The following is a 25,229-nucleotide window of genomic DNA, read 5'->3' as shown; positions in this document are numbered from 1 at the left end:
CCCTGAAGATAAGTGGAGACTACAGTAGTTTTTTTTAAAAAAGATGAAATTGGTAGAAACCTCTTAATATTTAATAATCTAGGTTTATATAGCCTGTACTTGTGTCATCTTTAGGCAAACACCTTAGCCTCTTTTCTACCTCCTTGTAAAAAAAAGTTGGATAAGACAATATCTAGACCCATTTGTGGTCAAACCCTGATTCTTCATAGCATCTTCTTATATCGTTGACTCATCTGATTCTCACAATCTTATGATCCAATGCAGTTATTGCCTTCATTTTACAAGTAGAGACAGTACCACTCAGGGTAGGGGAATTGCCCAAAGTTCAACAGATAGAGAGAGGCGGAGACACAGCAAGAAATTGACTCTTGGAGCAATGCTCTCTACTTGGCCGTCCTGCATCTTTTTGGGTAAACAAAGTAATGCATAGATAAAATCATGTACCCATTTAGTCAAATGTTTATTCAATGAAAGTATGTATAAAAACTTACAAATCTGAGAACTCAACTATACATGAAATAGGATGACGGGATATTCAGTTTTTAACATATACGTACAGCACAGTTATTAACTGTTCTTCCCTTTCCCCTTCGGTCCTTATTTCTGGCTCCTGTTTTATCCTGTGAGACCATTCTGTTACTGGCCTAAAGGAAGATTAATGGACAACTTTTACTGCTTTCAGGCAGATGGAGGAAATTTGTGTTTAAAAAAAAAAAACTGGAGACTAAACATCAAAATTAAGTTTTTTCCCAAACAGCACAGTTAAGTGTTTTGTCCTGATTTCTCTTTGCCATTTTTGATGCTTCAGTGAATGTTGCCAGTAAACTATTAGCAGTAACATTTAAAGTCATTGAAGTTGCTACATCTGCTCACAAGTTTCCCTGTAAGATGCATATTCCTGTATCCTTTTCCCCACATACACACACTGATTTAAAAGCAGCTGACTGGTGCTAAAAACAAATTTACCACTGGCAACTGCTAGAATGGCATGTTGTTTTCTATTCAGAAAGACAATCTATAGAACAGTACTTTCAAATGTGATTTTTAAAACAACTGACAAATTTGTCAGAAACTAAAACACAGTATTTTCTTGTTGTTCAACTTTGAAAGAAGCCAGCAATTAGATAAGGCATTTGCATTAATTCACCTGTTTACATCAAGTATCCACACATTTTCTCTTCCAGACACACAAACTCACAGCTTGTCATGTTTTATCCAAAAATTAAGATTGCCATCACATTATTACTTTTTCTCTTTTGTGTTTTGTTCAAGTAGATTTCTTAACTAATAATTTTTCTTAACTGGACATAATCTCAAAGGATGCATTCTGAAATAAGACCTCTGGAGGATAAATACTAACAACGTTTTCTTGGACTTAAAGTTTCCCCACACCTCTAGATTTTGCATAGTACAGAGCCCCACTGTATCTCTAAGCAGCATGCTGTATTTTCAGACATTGTCTTTCTGAGAAGGAAGACTTATTACCCAGGGAAAGTCATAATTTTAGCTTACCAAATTGCATTCGAATTGTTTTGTTTCGTTATATACCCTTCATTAGTTCCAATCATCCAAAACTTCTCGAAGTCTATTTGAGCTTATAAGTACTACTGACCATTATCTTTCCAATATCCCCTGAATTAAAGTAAATGTGTTCCAGGTTTATAATGCACAAAGCCTTTACGGAGGAGGGGGGGCTGGGGCAGGGGGAGGGGGAGGGAGGGGCAGGGACCTGTTTGTATCATGCCACGGAGAACAAGAGTTCTGACTTGGGGGAAGGGAAGGAAGATAGTCTTTGTAAAAATGACAGTTTTTTAAAAAGATAAGTAACATTCAGTCTAACAACACTGTTTCCTGCTCCTTTTTGATGGAAGCTAACACTGGGCGGTCGGGCTCCGTCACTTCAGAGTCCCCACTGCCCAGGAGAATGGACCGCCCCTCGTCTAGGGCGAAAACGTCTGAGTTCTGGTTTTGGCATGAATGTTTAACAACCTCATTGGGAGTTGAGAACGTTTTGTCACACAGGTTGCATTTGTAGGGTTTGTTCGTCTGTACCAACATGTTGTCCATCTGACTGCCTTCCTCAAAGGTGCAGAGTTCCAGAGTCTGTTTGTCCACCATGGTGTACGTGTCGATGCTCTGGTTGAGGCACACGTGCCGGGCAGCCTGGTTGGCCCTGCAGAAGCTCTTGTCACAAGTGCTGCATTTGAAAGGCTTCCCGGTGTGTATGTACATGTGCTCCCGCCAGTGGCTCTTCTGGATGAACTTGCGACCGCAGATCGTGCACTCGTACTTGCGCCTCTTGACCTCCCTCTCCTGGTCCGCCTGCTCCAGGTTGTCAATGTCCGCGATGTCTGAGGGCGGCGGCGTCTCCGAGTGCGGCTGCCCGTCGATGATGGGCGAGTCCGAGATGTGCCGCAGCTCGCTGTCGCTGATCATCCCCGCTTCAGGCACCTCCATGGCGTCTTTTCCTAGGTCCGCCGTGTTGCTGCAGAGAGACAGGGGCACGCGGCTCTCTCCGGGCTGGCTGGCTGTGAAGGGGACCCCCGTGTGAATCTGGAGGTGCTCCCGCAGACTGCTCCGGAGGGTGAAGCGCCGCCCACACAGGTGGCAGGCGTAGTACTTGGGGAAGCTTCCGTTCCTCTTCATGATGCTGGGCTTGACGTGGGCTATGGTGAGGGGCGCAGGCTGCTCGTCCGAGGAAGAGGCTTCCAGATTGGTCTCCTCCCCGGGGGCCGGGGGAGGAACAGGAGTGGAGACGAGGTCGGGCGACAGTGAGGTCTGCAGCGGGTCCGAGGGGGTCATGTGTGTCCGATTCACCTGGGTCAGGTTCGAGGGCAGCTGGGAGAGCTGGGAGGCCTCAGGCACCTGCTCCTGGCTCATCCTGGACGGCTGCGGCCGTGGCTCTCGGCCAAGTTTCTCCGGCGCTGAAGCAATCTTGGTGGCTTGTCTCAACTGATGATCTGCAATCTGGATGCCATACAAGGAAGACGCCAGCGGAAAGACCTGGTCAGGATGAGAAAAGGCTCCTTGACTGGCCAGGCTGGCCTCCTGGATCAGCGGGTAAGCGTGGAGAAACTTGATCCCCTGCTCTAACCGCACCGGGTCGATCAGCTGAGGGGCCATCTTCCCTGTGTACATCAGATGCAGGAGGTAGCTGAAGATGTCGGGCTGGATGTCAGTGGGTTTCAAACGGACACACTCACTGCAAGAAACAGGCCAAAAACAAGCCTGTGAGTGAACATCAATTCATGACTCAAACGACAACATAAAGCCTGGGGGAAAAACCCGGTACTTATAAAGGCAAAAGAAACAAGACCATCTCACGTATATCTTACTGTTCATTTCATGAACTAGAATACTGGAGCCTATATAATTTAACTCTAATCCTATTAAGAACAGAGAGAAATACAATAAAGATATTTTAAAGGACTGAGAAAGGAAAATTCATGTTAAACAAATGTGGTATCTTAACTCATAGACTCTTGAAGCAGTTTTTCTCCTAGTAATCTACGTAAAATTATATCATATATAAAAAACTTTGTGTTTTATGGAGAGGATCCATTGCTTTCTATCTGAGAGTGGCCTGTGACCCAGTAGATGGTTAAGAACCACTGACCTGCAGATCTTTTAGCTAAATGTCTAGGACTCTGTATTGATCCAGGGCCATCCAGAGCTCAGCAGATCTTTCAAGGTAAGAGTCAAACAATATAACATGGAGGAGCTGGACTAGTGCCTAAGAGCAAGACAACAAAAGCGAGAAAAAGGAAAACCTCATTTTACCCCCGCTCTGCAACCCTCTGCTCTCGCCAGCATGGGGCTGGGGTGCTGTAGAGCTGGGAAGAACAGGAACGGCAAACCACATTCTAGCTCGAATGGAGTCAGATCACTGCCCCAGCATTGCCAGATTGCATGAAAAGCAGCTCTGGGACAACTCAGTTCCTTCACAAATGTAATCATCCTCATCATTAGAACTGTAGCTGGGATTTTTTTTTTTAATTGTTTCTAATATTCTCCAGTTATCTTTAAAAGAATTAATTAATAATTATTTATTGGCTGCTTTGGGTCTTCATTGCTGCGCGTGGGCTTTCTCTAGTTGCGGAACACGGGCTCTAGGTGCGTGAGCTTCAGTAGTTGCAGCACATGGGCTCAACAGTTGTGGCTTGCAGGCTCTAGAGCGCAGGCTCAGTAGTTGTGGCGCACGGGCTTAGTTGCTCCGCGGCATGTGGGATCTTCCCGGACCTGGGATCGAACCTGTGTCCCCTGCATCGGCAGGAGGATTCTTAACCACTGCGCCACCAGGGAAGTCCCTGCAGCTGGGATTTATAGGCATTTTCTCATTTAATTGCCATTAATTCTCATTTTACAGATAAGGAGTTAAGGTTCAAAGGGATTTATACCTTGCTCAGTATCAGAGTTAGTAAGCAACGGAACTGGGATTTAAATTTGAGTCTAACTCCTAAGCCAAAGCACCAAGAGTCTTCGGAGCATGAAGACAACCCTGTGGAGTAGATGAGGCAGATCTGACTATTCCCATCTGACAGACATGGAAACTGAGGTCTCCCAAAGTTAAATGATTTATCTGAGGTAGCTAAAGCAGTTGTGGCAAAATTGATTTTAGAACTTTTAGACTTTAGTGTTTGCATCATCCCAGAAACAGCATTCTGATTCAAGCAACAATAATAAAAAGGTCCCAAGAACTCTCCCTGGGCCCTTAGGGAAACTCTAATGCATCATTATCAATCAGTGAGATGTATATCTACATATTATGAGGTATGTGTGCTATCACACACTGAGTGAATATATTCTATAGACAGTGCATTTAAAAAAAAATTTTTATTTATTTAATTAATTTATTTTTGGCTGTGTTGGGTCTTTGTTGCTGTGCACGGGCTTTTCTCTAGTTGCGGCGAGCGGGGGCTAACGCTTCGTTGTGGTGCGTGGGCTTCTCATTGCGGTGACTTCTCTTGACGGGCTCCAGGCACCCGGGCTTCAGGAGTTGTAGCACGAGGGCTCAGTAGTTGTGGCTCATGGGCTGTAGAGTGCAGGCTCAGTAGTTGTGGTGCACGGGCTTAGTTGCTCCACAGCACGTGGGATCTTCCCGGACCAGGGCTCGAACCCGTGTCCCCTGCATTGGCAGGTGGATTCGTAACCACTGCACCACCAGGGAAGCCCGACAGTGCATTTTTAAACTTTAAAGACACCTTCCTTGAATTCCTTTAGAATTTACAATCATTTTTGATTATACCACTCATTACTATTAGATTTACTATTACTATTAAGCTATTTATCTTATTAACAAATATTTTCCAATATGCTAAAATAGTATCAGTATATTCTGCTCTTCTAAATTTAATATTTTATTCTGTTAAAAAAAAGGGGGGAAAGTGACTTTAATAGCAATTTGTGACAAAATAGATTTGGATAATTACTGCATCGCTATCAATGTGTGTATATTTCAACATGACGGCATACAAATAATCATGAGGAAAATGTTTGACTATAAAGTATGGAAGCCAAAGAATAAAGATCAAGCCTAAAAACCAGCACCCCTTTGACGGTAGAAAGAGGAAGAGTTTATGTCACTCTGTTTTTAAAAAAGACACACAGATCATTCGTGTCTTTATTGGGTGGGCCTCCCTTTAAGCACAAGGTAAGTGCCAACAATATTATGTGAATACTAGAACATATTTAGATGCTTTAGGGAAATGCAATATTCAAAATAAAGCTGCAGGGATTAGGTGTGCTGAAGGACACTTTCATAATGTAAGCAGTCAACTCCTGATTGAAGACTTAACTACTGGGGATCTTTCCAGGGCCAGGCAAAGGCCTAATGAACCGGAAAGCCACAGGCCTTCAGAGATGCAAATCACCCCCAGGAGACCATAGGGCACCTTTTGTTCTGTAGGTGTAGGGTAGGAATGCTCCTCTGGGCAGGAGGAGGGGAGAGAAAGCCCCGCTGCCCCCAGGGCAGAGAAGAGGGAAGGGCAGAAATCCAAAGCAGGGCTACATTTTTCAGCATCCATGAGAGGTAAATACAAAGCAGGGCCCCTTTCCAGAAAAACTCTGTTGTAAGTTTTATAATTTCCCATTATTTGTTATTGTATAGGTTGTCCTCTTCTACCGACTGTGAATGGAGGTGACTGGACAGTAAATCTCTCAAATTTTAAAGAACTTCATACAGTTTCTGATGGCAAAGAAGGGATGGGTCTGGGGAGGCCCCGTCCACACTTCAGCCAGGCTTAGAGGGAGAAGGAAGGACTCCAGGGGCCGCAGAGCTAGTGAGGAGCCCCCAGGGAGAGGAAAGGGCGTGTCCCTGGGGTTTACTGCAAGTACCCAGGGCTCTGGGAGGTTTCCAGATGCCAATTTATCCTGATTTGTTCACTTTTTTTTCTTTTCTTAAAGCAGAAGCACATAGACACACTCAAGACACTTCAGAAGTTATTTTAAAAGCTCCTTAGGGCTTCCCTAGTGGCGCAGTGGTTGAACACGAGTTCAAGCCCTGGTCCGGGAGGGTCTCGCATGCCGCGGAACAGCTGGGCCCGGAGCCACAACTACTGAGCGTGCGCTCTAGAGCCCATGAGCCTGGAGCCTGTGCTCCGCAGAGGGAGAGGCTACCGCGATGAGAGGCCTGCACACTGCAGCGAGGAGTGGCCACCTGCTCGCCGCAACTGGAGAGAGCCTGTGCGCAGCAACTTAGACCCAACGCAGCCAAAAAAAAAAAAAAAAAGTTAGCAACCAATTAAAAAAAACCCAAAAAACTCCTTATGTTACGTTCCAGCCATTGCTGTCCTTGACGGCTCTCCCTCCCAGTCAGCCAGACCTCCTGTCAATTTGCTCAAGCTTGCTCTGGGCCACTCTGGTCATTTGCAAGTGCTCTGGGAAGGACACAGCTCTCTACAATATGCTTACACCTAAGTGGTTTGATTTGCAGATGTCTGTTTGACATAACACTTTTATGGAGGAAAAATATAGTTTTAGCACAGCTACAAGCCCTTCCTGTAAACTTTCACAGTCATTTACATTTTCAATCTTTCCTTCACTAGACCCTTCAAGTAAAAGTTGGGCTTAAAGAACTTTGAAAGTAAAGATTTTAAAATAACGTTAGATGTTGTCAGAGGTTGTACTTAGCAAGGCCTGTCTCTGTTTTATTTTTGAGAGCTCCAAGTCTGCAGTGCTACATGATTTAAAACTTTCACTTAGAGAGTGTCCATAAGACAGAGACATCTAGTGGTAACTGCAGACATAAAACACTCTTCTTAAGTGTGAAAAAACTGTATTCTTGGCCTATCTCTACAGTAGCCAGCAGTTAAAAGCATGGCTGTGGTCTTCGCGCAGTATTCTCCTCTCACCAGAGGTGGTCAAGGCCTCAGGCAGCCCAAATGGCACGCGCCAGCTCTGGGGCAATAACACACTGTTGCTGAAACTTGGCTCCTCTCTGCACCAACATCACATTCCTTTGTTAGAAAGGTCTTTGCTTACTGTTCTACACTTAAGTTTCCTGCATCTATTTAAAACCCATTACATTATATTCTTTTATGCCTCAAAATGAAAACCTGTCCCTTTGCAAGACAATTTCATTCACTGCCTAGAGACTTCCAGTGCCTATTAGCTGTGATGTCTCTGACAATGAAGGAAACAGAAGCATCCTTAGTGTCCCAAGATAAAGCAAGCTCCGCCTGCCATTAATCCTACTAATCCCCCATTCTGCTCCTCTAGACATTTATCAAGTGTCTATTATGTACAAATCCCCGAACTATTGGCTGCAAATGTTCAAAAACATTTGTAAAACCCAGTCTTTGCCCTCAAGCATCTTACAAATGAGGAGGGGTGGTAAGTAAGTACGCAAATAACAACAACAAAGGGAAAATATGTTGCTCGTACAAAAAGGCATAAATAAAGTGCTATTGAGAGAGGAAGAGACTGCTTTTCATCATTTCGGCTCACTTGACTGTTGCGGGGGCGGAGGTCACGGAAGAGGTGATGTGTAAACTAGAACTCAGGGAGTGGGCAGAAGGCCAGCAAAGCGTGGTCCAGGTGGGCGTGCGGTCGGGAGACAGGCTGGAAGGAGGTCAGGCTTCATGCCTGCAGGGCCTTGAAAGACAGAATGAGGAATCTGTGTGCTAATTTGATGTGTGATGGGTGTCCTCTTGGTTTCCAATCAAAGGAGTAACACAATCTGGTAGGTTTCGGATCAAAGGCACACTCCAATCAAAGCAATGCTTAGGAATATTAATCTGACAGTAACGTGGAAAATGATTAGGAAATGGAAGTGAGAAGGGAAGGAAAGAACTAATGTGAGAGGTAATTATGAAGAAAACATGATTTGGGCACCGACAGGATACGATTTTAGAGAGATTTTTAGTATGGTTTACTTGAAGATAAAAAAAATAGGGAAGTCAGAAGGGACTTCAGGGAAGACTTAATTCAGTTTTAGGCATGCAAAATGAGATAAAAGAGGATATTCAATTCTAGATGTCCAGCAGGCAGCCTGTGGCCTTGGGAAACAGAGTTCTGGAGACAGAGAAAGATCAAGCCCAGATCTGTCAACGGGTTTCCAGCAGAGGCAAGACCCAGGAAAAGATGAGCGCCCATCAGGAGAGGCAGAGAGAAAGCAGCGTGGAGACCCCACTCACCAAAACTGCAGGAGGCGCCTGTGGAGAAGGCAGAAAAACAAGGGGGATTCAGAGTCATCGAAATGCAGGTGACAGCCCTTCAGAAGGAAGAAAACAGTCGCAAAGGCTGCAGAGGTCAGGGACGACAGAGACTGGGAAGAGGCAGTGATTCTGATGAAGAGGCGACCTTGGAAAAATGATGCCAGTGGAGCGATGGGTGGAAACCACAGTGCCAACGGAGAGGAAGAGTGTGGGATGAGGAGAGCGGAAGCGAGGCCATCGGTCGTCCTTTGTAGAACTTTCACAGTGAAACAAAGGAAAAGCAGCACCATCTCGCAGGTAGACAGCCGTGTCACGGAAGGGCTGAGCCTTCACAGGCTTGGGGATGGCAATGGGGGCACAAGTATAAAATGGAAAGTACAGAATGAAAACTACAGGGTAGGATCTGGGAGCCTAAGGGCAGGAGGAAGACTGTTTTCCTTAGACAACCAGGGGCCCTTTTCCCCAAGACAGAGAGATGGGAAGAAAAAAACTGTGCAAAGATAAGGAGACTGAGACATTTTAAGAGAGAAAAGAAGGAAATTGTGGGAATTCAGGCCGCCAAGCTTCTCATTAGGAGACAAGGATAAATACTCAAAGCCTGGGGGACAGCCGGGACGGGGCCGGAGGAGTGAGAGGAAGCTGCCTTCGTAGTGGACCCGACCCTGCCGATCCTGACTGTGTAGGTGACCCCCAGCGTGGCTACCCGGAGGTGGAGGGGCTGCTCGGGGCAAGCGAGGTGATGAGGGACTGGAACCTGGGGAGAGGCGGCGAGACCCCCGGTGGTGATGAGGGCGAAGCGCATGTTCACGGGAAAGAGGGCCACGGAAGTTCAGAGTCTACAGTCATTAGATTATTATCAACCACGTTAGTTACCTGGTCTGATGGACAAACAACATCTTAAAGTAATTGGAGAATGAAGCAAGAACTGATTTGTGTGCCTTGAAGTACACATCGCCGATGGCAACCGTGCAGTCACACAGGAAACCAAACTCTCGCTGAGCGTTTAACTGTTGCAGGAGAATAAGTCCATGGTTGGCCAAATCCATTTTTTAAAAAATCTGCAAAGCAAACAATTTTGTTTTAAGAAAGATGATTCACAAATAAGTAGTGTCTTTATAGTCACCAACAGTAATGGTCACGGCTAATATGTCAGGCACTGCTAGAAACGTTACATAAATTCACTCAGTCTTCACAACAGCCCTGTGAAGTAGTTCTGTTGTTACTCCCATTTTACAGATGATGAAATTTATGGTGAATTCGGGGACTGCGTGCTTTGCCCAAGTTTATACAGATGGTAAGTGGAGGAACCAGGAAATGGGCCTGAGCCGTCAGCCCGCCAGACAGCAAACATTCCTGGATCTTTTGTCTTTGAGTTTAAGATTCCAAACGCAAATTCTAATGATCCATCAGAAGTTGTCCAACCTTCCAGAGAGAGAAGTAAATTAAGGTGCTGGGGTGTGGCACAGCAGGGTAGGGCCAAGATCTCACCAAGTCTGGACAATCCTCCAGCTTCTGCCGTGTGGACAGGGCTGCAGCCGGCAGGGCTATAATAACCCCACATGGTTACTCCTCAAGGGTGAGGGCTCAGGACTGGTCCTCTTCTCCATCTTTTGTGGAGGAGGAAATGGGCTTCGAGAGGTGCAAGTAGTTAGCCTGGCCCATCTGGCCAGAAGGTGGGGGGAGTCAAAACTTAAATCTGAATGTTCTGACTCCAAGGTTCTAACCTCTTTAATTCCTCATACTTCACTCCAGCAAACCACATGGCCTCAATCTATTTGTAGTAGGGGAACTGCCTCTGGGGGAGCCGGTGTATCAAATCCTGATGTGTTCCTTCCCACAGGCAAACAGCATTTATAAAAGCCCAGCACACAAATATCAACATTATACTCAACAGTGTACTTAATGGGGAGAAAGAGCGAATGCTTTCTCCTTAAGACTGAGAACAACGCAAGGATGTCCATTCTCACTATTCAATATAGTACTGGATATTCTAGTTAGAGCAATAAAGCAAGAAAGGAAATAAAAGGCATACTGACAGGAAAGGGAGAAATAAAACTGTCCCTATTTGCGGATGACATGACTTTTATATACACAGAAAATCCCAAGGTATCTACAAAACCTCCTGGAATTATTAAATGACTTTGGCCATGCCACAGGATACAAGATAAACACATAAAAACCAATTGTAGGGCTTCCATGGTGGTGCAGTGGTTAAGACTCCACCTGCCAACGCAGGGGACACAGGTTCGACCCCTGGTCCGGGAAGATCCCACATGCCGCGCAGCAGCAAAGACCCAACACAGCCAAAAACAAACAAACAAACCCAATCGTAATTCTATATACTAACACTGAACACGTGGACACTGAAATTAGAAATATATCATTTATAATCATACAAAAAATGAAATACATATATGTAAACCTAACAAAACACGTATAGGACTTGTATACTGAAAACTACAAAATGCTGGTGAAAGAAATCAAAGAAGATCTAAATAAATGAAGAGACATACTGTATTTATGTTTAGGAACACATAATATAAATCAATTTTTTCTAAACTGATATATGGGTTTGATATAATTCTTTTCAAAATCCCAGCAAGATTTTCTTTGTAGATACAGATGAGAATATTCTAAAATGTTTATGCAAAGGCAAAGAAACTAGCATAGCTAAAACAGTTCTTAAAAAGAGTAATAAAGCGGGAGGAATCAGTCTATCCAATTTCGAGATGTATTATATAGCTACAGTATTCAAGGCTGTATGGTACTGACGGAGGGATAAACACACAGATCAATGGAACAGAATAGAGAAACCCACATAATTATGTACAGTAGATTTTTGAAAAAGGCACAAAAATAATTCAGTGGAGAAAGAACAGTTTTCAATAAATGGTGCTGGATCAACTGGACTTCCATAGACAAAAAAAAAAAAAAAAGGAAAAGGAAAAGGAAAAAATATAAAAGAACCAAATATAAAAGAACAACAATCAAGTGCTGGCAAGGATGCGGAGAAATGGACTGCTCATGCCATTGCTGGTGGGAAGGTGAAACGGTGCAGCCGCTCTGGAAAAGTAAGCAGTTTCTTTAAAAATTAAATATGTAACTACCATACTACCCAGCAATTGCACACATGGACGTTTATCCCAGAGAAATGAAAACTTAGGTTCACACAAAAATCTGCACCTGTATATCCACAGCAGCTTTACTCCTCAGTTAAAAACCAGAAGCGACCCAGATGCCCTTCGATGGCTGAACAGTTAAAACAATGTGGTATGCCCAAACCACAGGAAACTACTCAGCCTTAAGACGAAATGAACTACAGCAACAGGCAACAACCTGGGTGAATTATGTCCCCAAAGGTTACATACTGTATGATTCCATTTACATAACATTCTTGAAAATTACAGAAGTAGAGAACAGATTAGTGGTGGAGGGGCAAGGGGAGAGGAGGGCAATGATGCTTGGCTGTATAGAAGGGCAACAGGAGGGAGCCCTGTGGTGACAGAAATGTTCTGCAGCTCAACGGTATCAATGTCAATACCCTGGTTGTGATGGAGCAGAATTTTGCAAGATGTTTCCATTAGAGGAAACTGGGTAAAGGGTACATGAGATCTTTCTGTATTATTTCTTGTAAATCTACAGTTATCTCAAAATAAAAAGTTAAAAAAGGAAAGCCCATCACACATTAATTAATTAGATTAAAAATGGATAACCACGATGCTTAACTTCAGAATCAGGGAAGCGACTGTGGAGAGAGCATTACCAGTAAGCTTAAAAACAAATATAGAAACAGAAACACATCGATTCTTACTCAGCTGGTGCTCAACGCCTCACCCTCCTGTTCTAGGGTTAGGGTTAGGTTCTGGGGATGAGCTGGCAGATACAGAAATTGACCAGTGTGCCCTAAAATAAACGAACAAAGTGGAATGATTCTTTAAGAGACTGATCTGGTCCCAGAGCAAGACTCCAGAATGTCAAGTATCGTGTTTTCTACCAAGAGCTATATATCCAAGCATGAGGGGCAGGAGAGCCATCCCTGTTTGCAGGAGTTTGAGTGTGAAGAGACCTGGACTGTAGTCTTGCTTGCAGGTGAACATCAGTGGCGTGGATCGAGAACTTAGTTCCCCAGTGTTTTCTGCGTATGTCAGAGAAGGCGAAAGCATGAAGATCAGGAAGGACAGACAGGGACATTGCCAGGTGGCAAAGTAACCGGGATGACTAAGAAACATCGCTCTCATCTGACCTCCACCAGGATATAACTTTAGAAACTTGCCTTCAAGGCTGTTCTCTGAAAAGCGCCAGAACACTTCCTTTCCCATCTTACTAACTTGCCTTTCTCTACAAAAAGTATAATACCTATATGTCATTCATTTACTTTCACACTGACTTGAGCTATTTGAGGTTTTGCTAACCACATTTTACAAATGAGGAATCAGGCTTAGGGAAGTCAGGTAGCTTGCCCAAGATTATAGAATACCTAAGAACAAGAAGTAGGGTTTAAACTGGGGTTCATTTGATTTTTTGGAACGCACTACATACAAGGATGTCTGTTTAAAATTAATAGGGGATTCTTAATGTCTACTTTAAAGTGTATATACTTGTTATAAGAGATTCAAATATTATGGACACACAATAGTGTCCATCCACCCCACCCATTTCCCCACACTTTGGCCAACACTGGGTATTATCACTTTTTAAAGAATCTTTGCCAATATCGCTTTTTACCTTCTATGGATTTAATGATGAGCTGAAGTATATTTTTATGTCCTCTTGCTTCTGTTCATGAGCTTTGCCCATTTTCTATCAGGTTATTTGTTCTTTTTTCTTATCTGTAAAACCCTTTGTATATAAAGAAAACGAGCCCTTTGTCACATATGTTGCTAATATTTTTCTCTCTTTTGTTTTAGAGAGATTTTTGACATAGAAAATTTTCATCAAATTTATCAGCATTTTATAGGACGATTTTGAGGTTTGGGATTTTTACATGAATGGCTATATATCATCTCTTCGATGTAGCAAAATGTATGGCTCTCCCCTTGTTCCAAAACGGACTAACGTAAGTATCTTATGCAGATCATAAGAATAAAACTATGATAAAACTGCAAAACGTTTATTTTTAAAGAGGGTCTACTAGTTATTTTAGGATCTCAATTTAGGGGCATCTAGAATAGGAAATGAACTGAATGTGTCTTTCAAATACAGAAGGCAGAACACATGTCCGGAGTCTCTGAAAAGTGGAAAAACCAAATGAAAGGAGAAACAAAGAAAATGTGTCATATGTTCATATTTCACATGGGGGGAAAATCCCATACAGATCAATTTTTAAAAATCGTCTTTACTCTAGAGACCAAAAAGCCTTTCTCAGTGGGAAAAAGAAAAACACCCCCCTAGATTCTCACATATATAAATGAACCTGAGAAAACGGGGTAAGAGGGTAGAGGGAGGAGAGGGTACCGGTATTGGAGCATCTCAGGGAGCTCCTGCCCCACCCCCATCCAGCGGACAGTACCGCCCTTTCACCAATCTTCTTTCCTTATCACGGCCCCCTTCATAATCATTTCCATGAGGCTTTACTTGCACAGAGCTGCGTAGGCTGAGGATGCAGCATGTTCACGGGCTGGCTCTGCTCCAGGCTACGCCCCCTTGAGGAAATGGACATCTGCTCTTCCCACCGCCATCAACTGCTCACCCAACCATATTGCTGCTGCCCGCGAGCACTGAAATGGCCCTGCACTGCCCACCAAAGTCACTGATGGCCTCTTGCTCCCCAGCCCAATGGAAGAGTAGTTTATTCGACCTCTCTGCCGCATTTAATACCCTTCTTCCTGCTCCATAAATATTCGGGCCCTGCTTCCAGGCCGCCGCACTTTGGTTTTCATCTCACCTCTGGCTATTCTATTTTAATCCCCATCAAGATTCCTCTTTTTCTCCTCTGCTTTTGGTCCACAGCCCACTTCTCACTCTGCAGACTCTCTGTGGTGATCTGGTCCACTCCCACTTGGCTGCCCCAAAGGAACCTTAAATTCAGTCTAGGCAAAACAACTCAGATCCCAAAGGGACAATAAAAGCGATAGACACAAACCTGTTCCATCTGTATCCCCAGCTCAGTGCATGGCTCCATCATCTACCCCTCGACCAAGCCAGGAACCCCGACTCCCCTTTCAGGCCTCTACCTCTCACTCCCCATATGCCACCCACGTGCCACCAATTTAAACTCTTTATCCCACCCCACGCCTTAACTCTACCTCCCTACTCATCTCCCCGTTTCCAGCTCTAGCCTCTCCAACCTATCCGTATGAAACAGCTAGAACCATCTTTTCAAGGGCAAATCTGATGTTACCATCCTGCTGAAAATCCTCCTCTTGTTTCCCCACCGCCTTCAGGATGAATCCCAGATTCCTCAACATGGCTTACAGGTGACCTCACCGCTGCTCACTCTGCATTCCATGCTCTAGTGCTAATCTAAACTATTGGTTTCCAGACTTCTGGGCTGCCAAGACCTACTAAAAACAAACCAAGCAACCTTGAAACTGGGGGTCCAACAGAGTGTGCTCCCTCTTTATTTTGAAAGAAAAGACATAAAATATTTACATACCTGCTAGGAATGGAGGGCTTTTCAACATAAAAAGGTAGAGACATAACTTCAGAATATACTTCTAGAGGAAGTACAGTGGCACTACATTCAACATATGGAAAACAAATTTTTTCTAATGCAAAAAAAATTACAACATAAAGTTTTACTTTATGACATTAAGTTGTGCCTAATTGTTTTCTTGATACAAGACTGTCCGTTTGGTGGTCTTTACCAAGCGATCAACAAGTGTCCCATTGTTCTGAAGTCCAGGTATGATCACAAATCCAGTTTTATCTGAGTATGTTGACGATAACGAAGACAGAATGATGTATTTCACTCACTTGGGAAATTCTGGGTGAACAGATAAACTGCAGTTTTCTTTGCCCAGAAAATGTCCTGAATGCCCAAGCCATTCTTGGGCTCCTAACAGAACATAACACTCACTGCTCAGGGGCCTCCCTCTCAAAGCTGAGCAGCTCAGCAACCTGATTTCTACTCACATGGTCAGGAGACGGGGCTGTTTGAACTGGGCCTTGGAACTTCTGTGCAAGACCTTTGAATGTGCCACTTGCAGAGGGACCACCACTGACCGCCTGCCCCTCCCCCCCAGCTCTACTTGTCCTTTGCAAAATTTCCCTGACCTTCAAGACTGGAGGGTCTTCTTACCTCCAGAGCCTCTGCGAACCTGCCTGATGCTTCTGGAAAGCCAGCATTGAGTGCTACTTATCATCTATTACTTTATCCCATGTGCCTAAGCATACTGTCTTAGGTTCAATATTTGTTAAATAAATTAAAAACTACATGTTTAGAGAGGAGAAGAGTGTTGAGTTCCAATCATCGGTTGGCCCCTGACTAGTTGGGTGATTTGGGGGTAAAAGTTCAGTTTCTGTTTTTCCTAGATTAACTCCAAAATTCTCATCAATTTAATGTGTGCTATATTTTGGAACAATTTTTCAATTTTAAAATGTCACCTCGTGTTTCTTCATGCTAATAATTATGTTCTTAATAGTGCTTTATAGTTTGTAATAACCCTTCACACACATCATTTAATCCTGGTCAATACCATGGTATATTGTCTTTTACTATTTGTTTCATTATTAATTATAATAATAACCACAGCATTAATAATAAATGACCACTTATGTGTCAAGGATTAATTAGCCTTTTTCCAGAAGAAATTTAGACTTAGGGAAGTTAAGTAACTTGCCCACATGCAGAGCCAGCTCTTAAGAAGCAGACCTGGGAAGTGGTCATGCACATGATGAGAGCTTCCTAAGGTGCCAGGGGCAGTGGATACAAGTATGAAGAATACACAGAGTTCAAGGGTATAATCAAGTAAGTGCACAGATTTCTAATAGCCAACTCTGATAAGAACTATCAAAGAAAAATATAAGGAACTATGAGGTCATAAAACTAGGGTCTAATTTGGGGATTGTGGGTCAGGGAAGGTGTTTGTGAAGAAATACAAGTTAAGAAGATATTTAAAGAACGAGAAGAGTTAACTGGGCAAAGGTAGAGTATTCCAGGCAGAGGGATCAGCATTTGCAAAGGCCTTAAGGCAGGAGGGAACAAGATGCAACTGAGGAACTAAAAGAAGGTCAATGTGGCTGAAGGGCAAACAGCCAGAGACGAATGAGGCAGGTGAAGCTGAAGACTCGGGTTTTGTTAAGGATTCTGGTCCATATCTTAAGAGCAGTGAGGAGCTCCCAAAGGGAATTTGAAGAAAGGTGACATGACCAGATGTGTACGATATAAATATCATTCTGAGCTGATCTACATGATCAGATGGCTGCAGCTGAAGGGCCAACCAAACAGGGGATGGTGGCAAAGAGGTGGGCAAGGGGAGGCCTGTTAGAAGTGGTTGAGAGGGGAGGTCTTCCAGTGGTTTAGAAGAGAGATGACAGATCGGGTGGTGGCGATGAAGATGGACAGAATTTGAAAAACAGAAGATAAAAAAGTCAGCAGAACTGGTTGTTGGTGGATTCAATGGAGGAGGGTGGGGGAGATTAAGGTGTCCTAGGTAATCCCCAGATTTCTAACTTGTGTAACTGGATAGAGCATGGGGCTCCCCCCAGTGGTGGGAGCACAGGCAGAAACCCAGTTTTGTGGGGGAAGATCATGAGGTTAGGTCCAGACACGTTGGGATTGAGATGCTTTTGAGACATGCCAGGTAGGGATGTAGGGTACTTGTCGGTCAGTAATGTTGGTCTGGAACTCCGAAGTCTTGTCTGTAATTTATGTCAGAGAGTCTTTGGAGAAGCCAGGTGTGTCTGACTCTAGAAGTCACATCCTTAAATCATTACATGATAGCTCAAAGAGGTTAAAACTAACAGGAGTCCACTGAACCCTGGTCTTCTGGGTGTAAATTTCACACTCCTTCCACGACACTACCTTGCTCTACAGGTCATTCCTAAAAGTTCTTACCAGTCGTAGTCACAGAGGGCCAACAACCTGACATAAAACTGAAGACCTATATAAAGCCCCCACCCATTCAACACTATAAATGGAACGTTAAAAAAAAAAATCATTTGTCTTTCCTAAATCAGAATAGTGAGCAGAGAGGAACTGAAGACCAGTAGAGATAAAGAGGGGAGTCAATTGTTAAAAGTGAGATTGCACAGAATGCCTTCTTATGTACGTACAGGTGTACAAAGTGGCTTTTTTCTTAAGCAAATTCAGAGACTGTAAGATGTAACATGTTGAAATAAATTAAAAACACTTTCCAAAGCCAAATACAAATAATCATTTATATTATTTAATGCTTTGGGTTTTGCCTTCACCACTGTATCACTCTGAAAATGGGCTACTACCTAGATGTCGAGTGCTGTCAGCTGCCATCACACAGCACACGGTGGGCTGATCCTTAAGTAAATGACTCATCTTCTGGAGGAACAGCTGAATGGGACGTATGTAATCACATTATATTTTGACAACCCAAGTTCCTCCTTCATTTTTGGTATAAGAACAGGAGACCAAAACAGCTTTTGGGAATTGATGATTCACTTTTTAAAGATAATAGCCCTTCTAAGATACTAAATACCACTTAGATTACCCATTTCAAGGGCACTAAAAGGGTCCTCTGGAGTCCTTGATTTTATTTAAGTGAAACATAAATGAATATTGTAATGCACAGGACACCTCAGTAATAGAAAAAGCACTACCCACAAGTAAGATTGATTCTTTCAAGTAGTAGTTTAGACCACTTACCAGGAGGAAAAAACTGCTTTTTCAATTAGTATTATTAATAATTAATATTTGAGGGCCTATAAAGTAAACTTGAATGAGGCTGGTTGTTTGAATTTTAATATATTTTAAAACCGTATTTCGAGGCTAGGAAATGTCTTTAGTTGTGATGATAGGTTGACATAGTTTTCTTAACATTTCTTTAGTCAATCCTCCCCATAGTAATTAGGAAAAGGAGGGACATACGCTTACCACTGGCACTTATTCTGACTTTGGAAAGCATTGCATTTGTAAAAGATTTCTTTTTAACTGAACTTTGCTTAAGTTAACATTAAAATTAGTTTTTAATTTCTGAGTATAAGTTGAGGTCAGAAGGAGGGAGTTCAGGGATAGTTCAGATGTCAAGGAGAAGCAGGTCAGAGATTTATGGCTAAAAAGAGTTGATATTTAAGTGATAATTTGAAAGGTATTATGCTACAACCAACTTTAAGGAAACGTAGATGTGGATGTGACCACACAGCAAAATTTAAAACCTAATCTAATTTGCTTCTAATAACCCTCCAAAGTAGAGATTGCCTTCCTTTTTCATATGTTGTATGATTGATTAGTAAAATGAATCTGAAGAAAACATAATCACCTATAGGTGCAGCTCCATGTATGCCAGAGAGGAGCTCCAAATATATTTTAACTCAAAGACCTAACTGACTAATTCACTTCAATATTTTATTTCAGGGTTCTCAAACTTTTTGGTATTTGGACCCCTTCACACTCTTTACAATTACTGATGATATCAAGAGCTTTTGTTTATATGGAATATAACTATTGATATTTATATTAGAAATTAAAACTGAGAAATTTAAAAACATTTATTAGTTCAATTAGACATAGCAATAACAAGCCCATTGCATGTTAATATAAATAACACATTTTTGTGAAAAAAAATTATATCTTCCAAAATAACAAAAAAATAGTGAAGTGGCATCTTTTTATATTTTTACAAATCTCTTTGATAGAAGACAACTGGATTCTGCATTCACCCTGCTTCTCCATTTACTCTGCTGTGATGTCTGTTTTGGTTGAGTATTAAAGAAAATCTAGTCTCACCCACATACGCAGTTAAAAAAAAACCCAGAAAGCATTTAAGTAGACTTTTCAGGTAATTGTGGATATTCTTCTTTGATATTACACCAAAACTTGACAAGTGGTAGTTTCTTAAAGGTTAGTTGTGCGATCTAAAAGTTTTATACATCAATGAATGAAATTTACCTGCTCAATTACAGTAAAATTCATTGCTGTCTCTTACACTTTGAATGGATCGTTTACCCATTCATGACTTTTAACACTGCCTATTGGTTATTTGGAAAATGTCAGTTCATTGAGTTATGCAGATCTCCCCAATGTTGACACATTTGGTCAACAGTGAAAAAGGCCAGTAACATCTTAGTATCATTAGGAAAATAGCTTTGACCTTATGGAACCCTGAAAGGGTCCTGGGGATTCACAAGGGACCGTAGACCACACTTAGACAATCCCTGTTCAGAATCACTCTGGGGACATGGAGAATCTAAATGACTAGGCGGGGCATAGAAGAACATGTGTACGCTCTGAAATTGTTCTCACATTATTTTGAAGTTCACCCTTGCTTCATGCAGAACTTAGGGGTGCACAATATTTAAAGAAACTGTACACGAAAGCCTCTTGTAAAGTAAAAGATTTGTTTGATAAGTACTTAACCAGATACAGTAAAGTGTTTTACAAATTCCTATCTTTGCATACTGAGCTTTCTTGATGTGAGAATGTCACATGATGCAAACCTCAATGCGTGTGAGCTGGGGATTCTGCATTTGAGCATAAATACCAGCCTCAAACTTGCCTAAAGTCTTCACCGTCTTGGCCAGCCAACTCCTTGTAAGTGTTCTTTCTGTGGCTACTGACTGCATCAAGGGCATATCAGCACTGTAAAACACAACCGTATTTACTATGGATTCAAAGAAATATTTAATTATTTAAGTTTAATTTGTTAATAAAAATTACAACCTACTTGAGCATAAAAAAGGTTAAGAAGTATTCTTGACCTAATGCTTAGAATGTTAAATTTCTTTTTCTAGGAGGAAAAAGAATTCTCAATTCCCTTTTTGGTTTTCAGGGTCATGCTTTGTGACCCAAAGATCATAAGGAAGTAGGAAAAGTGACCAATGCCCTTTTGTCAGGTGGATTTTGAAATTTATGGTAAAGTCTCCGGCTGACCAGCAGTTCCTCCCTTACTGTGATGGCCTGGCGCTACACTACGTGCCCGGTCTCAAAAGTTACTTCACAGAAAGGTGAGTGGGTCTAGGGATGAAGCCACAAGCCACAGGTAAGAAATGGTAGGAGAGTCTCCCAACTCCAAAGCAGCTGACCCCAAGCCAACGCCACAGGTCAGCCCTAGACATCTCCTTCACTTCCCACCTCTATGTTGGTGATTCTCAAGCCGGGGAAAAAGCATATCCCCTTACACAGGGACATGTATCTTCTTGGAGGAACTGGGGTAAATGCAATTTTATATAATTTAATAAAAATTTTATATCACAAAAGTGCAGATTTTGGAGGACAGTGCAAAGTTCATATTAACCATTAAGATAAGAAAGAAACTGTCATAGCTTTTATTCTATGACCTAATACATCTAGTGTTTATTCTCTGTTGCTGGTGTATTCCACGGGAAGAGTTGGCGGAGCACCGGGTATTTACGTCCTCTCTGAAGAGAAGCTTTGAAACTGGCAAGTAAGCAGCTGGACTGTACAGCAAAGCTTTAGGGGTGGTTTATCTGCCATCCCGTAACAGGGTTCCTCCACTGTTGACTATCTGTGGCACCGATACCATTGGTATGCCACTTCTTGTACTTTGAGATCTGGTGATGGTTTCAACACAGGTCAAGTCTTTGGCTAGAAAATAAACTTATACAAACCACACATTTATTAAGTGAGAAACGCCCAGTTTACAGGAATGTATTATTAGTCGTAAACTTCCTTCTTCAAAATTACTTTTAACAGTTTGAAAATGCCCTGGACACATACCAAGATCACTTAGAATGCAAAATAAAAATTTCCTTTAACAATTAATTTTGGCTTGTAATAAATCAGAGAAATTAGGGTTTAAAATGTCTTAGTTCTGATTTCCTAATAAAATCTCAGGCCCCTCAGACTAAAATGCTCGTGATATTTATACCCTGCTCCAGTGACCCATTAGGGGTCAACATAGAGGGTCGGTCCTAGGAAGGACTGGGTTTAAGGAAACCCAGAGCACCTTGGAATTCTGCTTGAGCCCGTGATTCCGATCTTTTTAATGCTTTATTTTACTAAAACAATAACCTATGAAAATGAATAGACCTGAGACTCACACGCCAAGGGGGCCCATTGTATGATGAAGAGCTAAGGAACACCGCAAACTGGGGGCGGGGCAACGAGCCTGGGTTATTTCCCTACGGCATAATTAGGAGTTCAGCAGTTGAAGTTCTCGCAGTAAATGGCGTAGCAATAACTACATTTTCACTCTGCCCAACCACTTTCTTGCCCGCTCTGCTACCCCTGCTTTCTTTACTGCCGTCTTAATTCACTACCAGCTAAAAGGAACAAAAACCTCGCTTCCTAAGCACCTTTTGCATCACCATGTCTCTTTGCAGCCTTGTTTAAAAATGAATGGTTTGGGGGTTTCGCTACACCGAGGAAACGACTCTGGCCCCAGGAAGCAGCCTCCGCGCCCCAACCTCCCCTCCGCGGAGCCCTACACGGGTGTGAAGGCCGCATCGGCCGGGAGCGCGGCTCGGAGGCCGGCCTCAAGGCCAAGCAGCCAGCAACCACAGCGCAGCTCTGGGCTAGCCTCGGCCTTACCGGAGGCGTAGATCGCCCGTGGAGCGGAAGCTGGAAGCCACCGCTCAGCGCGCCCACCCCCGCGGCACGGGCGGGGGCCAGCGTTTCCCCCCACCCTCTGCCAGAAAGCGGCTCAACGGCCACCTACTCAGCCTAGTCCCGCCAGCCTCGCCCCGCCAAGGGCGGGCGCCGAGGCCGGGGGCGGGGCCAGGCGCCGCACACCCCGGCCCCGCCCCCATCCCCGAGGTGCTGAGGGGAGAGGAGGAGCGACGCACTTGGGCCGCGCCGCACGCTCTCCGCTTTCCTCAGTCCCGCGTGCGCGCGCGCGCTCGCCCAAGTCCCGCGGAGTTTAACACAATGCCGACGCCTACGCCGTGCGCAACGCCCCGGCCGGCGCAACAGCTCCGGCGCCGGGGGCGGGGGGGGGTGGCCAGACAGGGCGAGGGGAAGAGCGCGCGCGAGAGCGGGAGACAGCGCGAGACCCGAGGAGGCCGGAAGCGCGCGTGCGCGCCCCCGCCCGCGAGCGGGGAGGCGGAGCCGCAGCAGTAGCGGCAGCAGCTGTAGGAGCCGCTGCAGCTGGGAGAAGCGCCAGAGAGGCCGGGCCTGCTCCGGTCGGACCGGATCCCTCCCCTCCCCCTCCCTCTCCGCTCCCCTCCCCCAAACCCACTTCCGCAGCTCGCAGCCTTGCCGCCGAAGAAGCAGCGGCGGTAGCAGCAGGAGGCGGCGGCGAGGCGATTACGGAAGGATTACGCACCTGACGGGCCGGCCTCTTGGGGCTCCAGCGCGGGACGCTCACCGGCCGCCGCCGCTCGGGACGCGCTTCGCGGTGGCGGCGGGAAGGGAGGGACCGGCGACGGGGAACGGAACGCGAATCGCCCCCCTCCCCTTTCTCCCTCCCTCCTCCTCTCCGCCGCCCGCCCTCTCGGCTTCCGTCCCCTCCCCCTCGCGCAAAGCCCCGGATGGAGCTGCTGCCGACTCGCCGCCGCCTGGCTCCGGGGGATGGTTTTGTCAGGCGGCCAGAGCCCCGGCGCCAGGCGCAGCCGCCCCCGCCCCTGCGGGGCGCCCGTGCCCTCGCTTCCCAGAACCGGGTCCCCGTGTGGTCCGGGCCCTCCGCCTGCCTTCAGCTGAAGCCCCGGGACTGGGGTCATTCGTCTTCTTTGTTGCCACCGTCGCTGCCGGAACCGTTTGCGAGCTCCGGTGGCCCCCGCCCCCCCTTCGCTTTCCCTGAGCCCGGGCCGGGGGCGGCACGTGGGCACCGGCCCCGGGAGGAGGAGGCGGTGCGCGCTTACCTGTCGCCGGTGTCGCTGCGGCGGGGGGTGTGGAGGAGGCACCGCTGGGCAGCCTTGGCCGTGCTCTCCCCGCCGCCGCCGCCTCTGCTTCTCGCTGCTGCTGCTGCTGCCGCCGCGGTCGGTGTCTCCGGCGCGGCGGCGGCGGCGGCGGCGGGGCTTTTCCTGTCCGGTTACGTTAAGGTCACATGACCGAGAGAGCGGAGCGACTAGTGCAAAGAGGCTGAGAGCGGCTCCCGCCGGGGGGGAGAGGCGGCGAGAGAGCTGTGGCGGCAAGAGCCCCCTCCGCCCCCCCAGCCGCCTCCCCTCCCCCCGCCCGCCTCCGCCTCCTGCTGCTCTGCCGCCGCCGCAGCCGCCGCCGCCTGCAGCACTAAGTACGCTGCCGCTCCCACCCAGGCTCCGCGCTCTACTCCAGCCAAACTTCTGCAGACCATGTGCAGACGAGGCGAGGAAACTTCTCTCCACCTATTGGGGCTGGAGGCTTGAGTCACAAGCCCCATGTTTACATGAAGTGTTAGGTAGGACAATCCTGGAGATGCTCGGGGAAGGGATGGAGAATTACTGCTTGGATCCTTCTGCAAGCTTGTGCTTGACATCTCTGGCCTATAGCTTTGTCCCTCTGCTTCCCGTATTAGCATAAATTTTAACCTTGAAAGACTTGAAATGGATTGGACTTGAGAACCAGGGAGATAGTTGTGAAATTACTAATACTTTTTTTTACCGCCAGTGGTAATTGAGAAGGCATACTGGAGTAGACATGCTTGTTGGTGCTGTGTGTAGAGGTAGAAGTGCTTCCTTACAGACCAGATGAGTGTGATGTAAGACGTTTCTGTTAGGATTGAATTTGGTGCTTATTTCAGTAATTGGGTTTTAGCTTATGAAGCTTTGGTCCAGAAAAGTCGAAGTCTGCAAAGCGTGTTTGTTACTTACGAACAATTTACTCTCCTTTTAAGCTTTGGTCTCTGAGATATTGTTAGAGTGGCTTCCAGAGTTGGCCATTCTGTTAAATTTAGAGGTCCTGAAATCTTTTAACGGTGAGGTCCTGAAACATGGTAACAGGGCAAGCATGGGGTTTAATATTCATTGATGGTCATTCTTAACATGTTAAAGTTTACTTTTGCGTCGTTGCCATTTTGCTAGAATTTTATTTATATCTTTAGAAGTATGATTTAGTCCTTTGAGGAGTGCATTTAACGATTTGTTTTACATATCTAGGATTTTGAAGACTTAAAAAAGAATATGGCTTGATTTGTAAGAAAATGGAGGCAGCAGTTCCTAGGCTACTCTGGTTTTAAAGCATGCTATCCTGGATATAAGCTCCTTGATTTGATGTGGAACCCATTTTGGTTGACACAGCCAGACCTAAGCACAGTGCCCTGGCACGTAGTTCACAAAATACTTAAGGCAAGTTTATTATCTTAAGACAGTTAATTTAACATACAGCAGTGTCCCTGCTAAAAATCTGCGTGTGATTCGGTAATCCAGTCGTACCTGGGGCTACTGATGACTAATTCCTTCTTCTTTGAAGACAAAATAAGCAGCTGTGTAACTTTAGTGGTCCAGAAGTGAGTAATAGATTTAGTACATACCTGCCTTGAACTTTCTTGTTCTTTGATCAGCTAGATAAATGACTTGTGAATGGCTAAATGTCTGCCTTGCAAAACCAAATTCTGACCCTGCTATAAG

The 25,229-nt window shown here is 44.8% G+C and overlaps 1 protein-coding gene across 3 annotated transcripts; it reads right to left on the bottom strand.

Moving 5' to 3' along the window:
- Positions 1–436: 436 nt before the first annotated feature.
- On the bottom strand, positions 437–23,676 carry ZBTB2 (zinc finger and BTB domain containing 2). Of its 3 annotated transcripts, none has more exons than XM_004263712.4 (3): positions 23,547–23,676; positions 9,528–9,712; positions 437–3,202 (listed from the first exon to the last, which is right to left on the bottom strand). In XM_004263712.4, the coding sequence occupies exons 2-3, from the start codon at positions 9,698–9,700 to the stop codon at positions 1,831–1,833; spliced, it is 1,545 nt and encodes a 514-aa protein (XP_004263760.1). In that variant the 5' UTR covers positions 9,701–9,712; positions 23,547–23,676; the 3' UTR covers positions 437–1,830. The 3 variants fall into 3 exon arrangements, with proteins under 3 accessions (XP_004263760.1, XP_033260770.1, XP_033260777.1); XM_033404879.2 differs by lacking the exon at positions 23,547–23,676 and adding an exon at positions 23,012–23,139; XM_033404886.2 differs by lacking the exon at positions 23,547–23,676 and adding an exon at positions 3,617–3,733 and having other exon boundaries at positions 9,528–9,666.
- Positions 23,677–25,229: the final 1,553 nt, after the last annotated feature.

Source organism: Orcinus orca, chromosome 12, assembly GCF_937001465.1.
Source record: "Orcinus orca chromosome 12, mOrcOrc1.1, whole genome shotgun sequence".
Classification (NCBI taxonomy): Eukaryota; Metazoa; Chordata; class Mammalia; order Artiodactyla; family Delphinidae; genus Orcinus; species Orcinus orca.
This window is presented reverse-complemented; position numbering and strand designations above follow the sequence as displayed.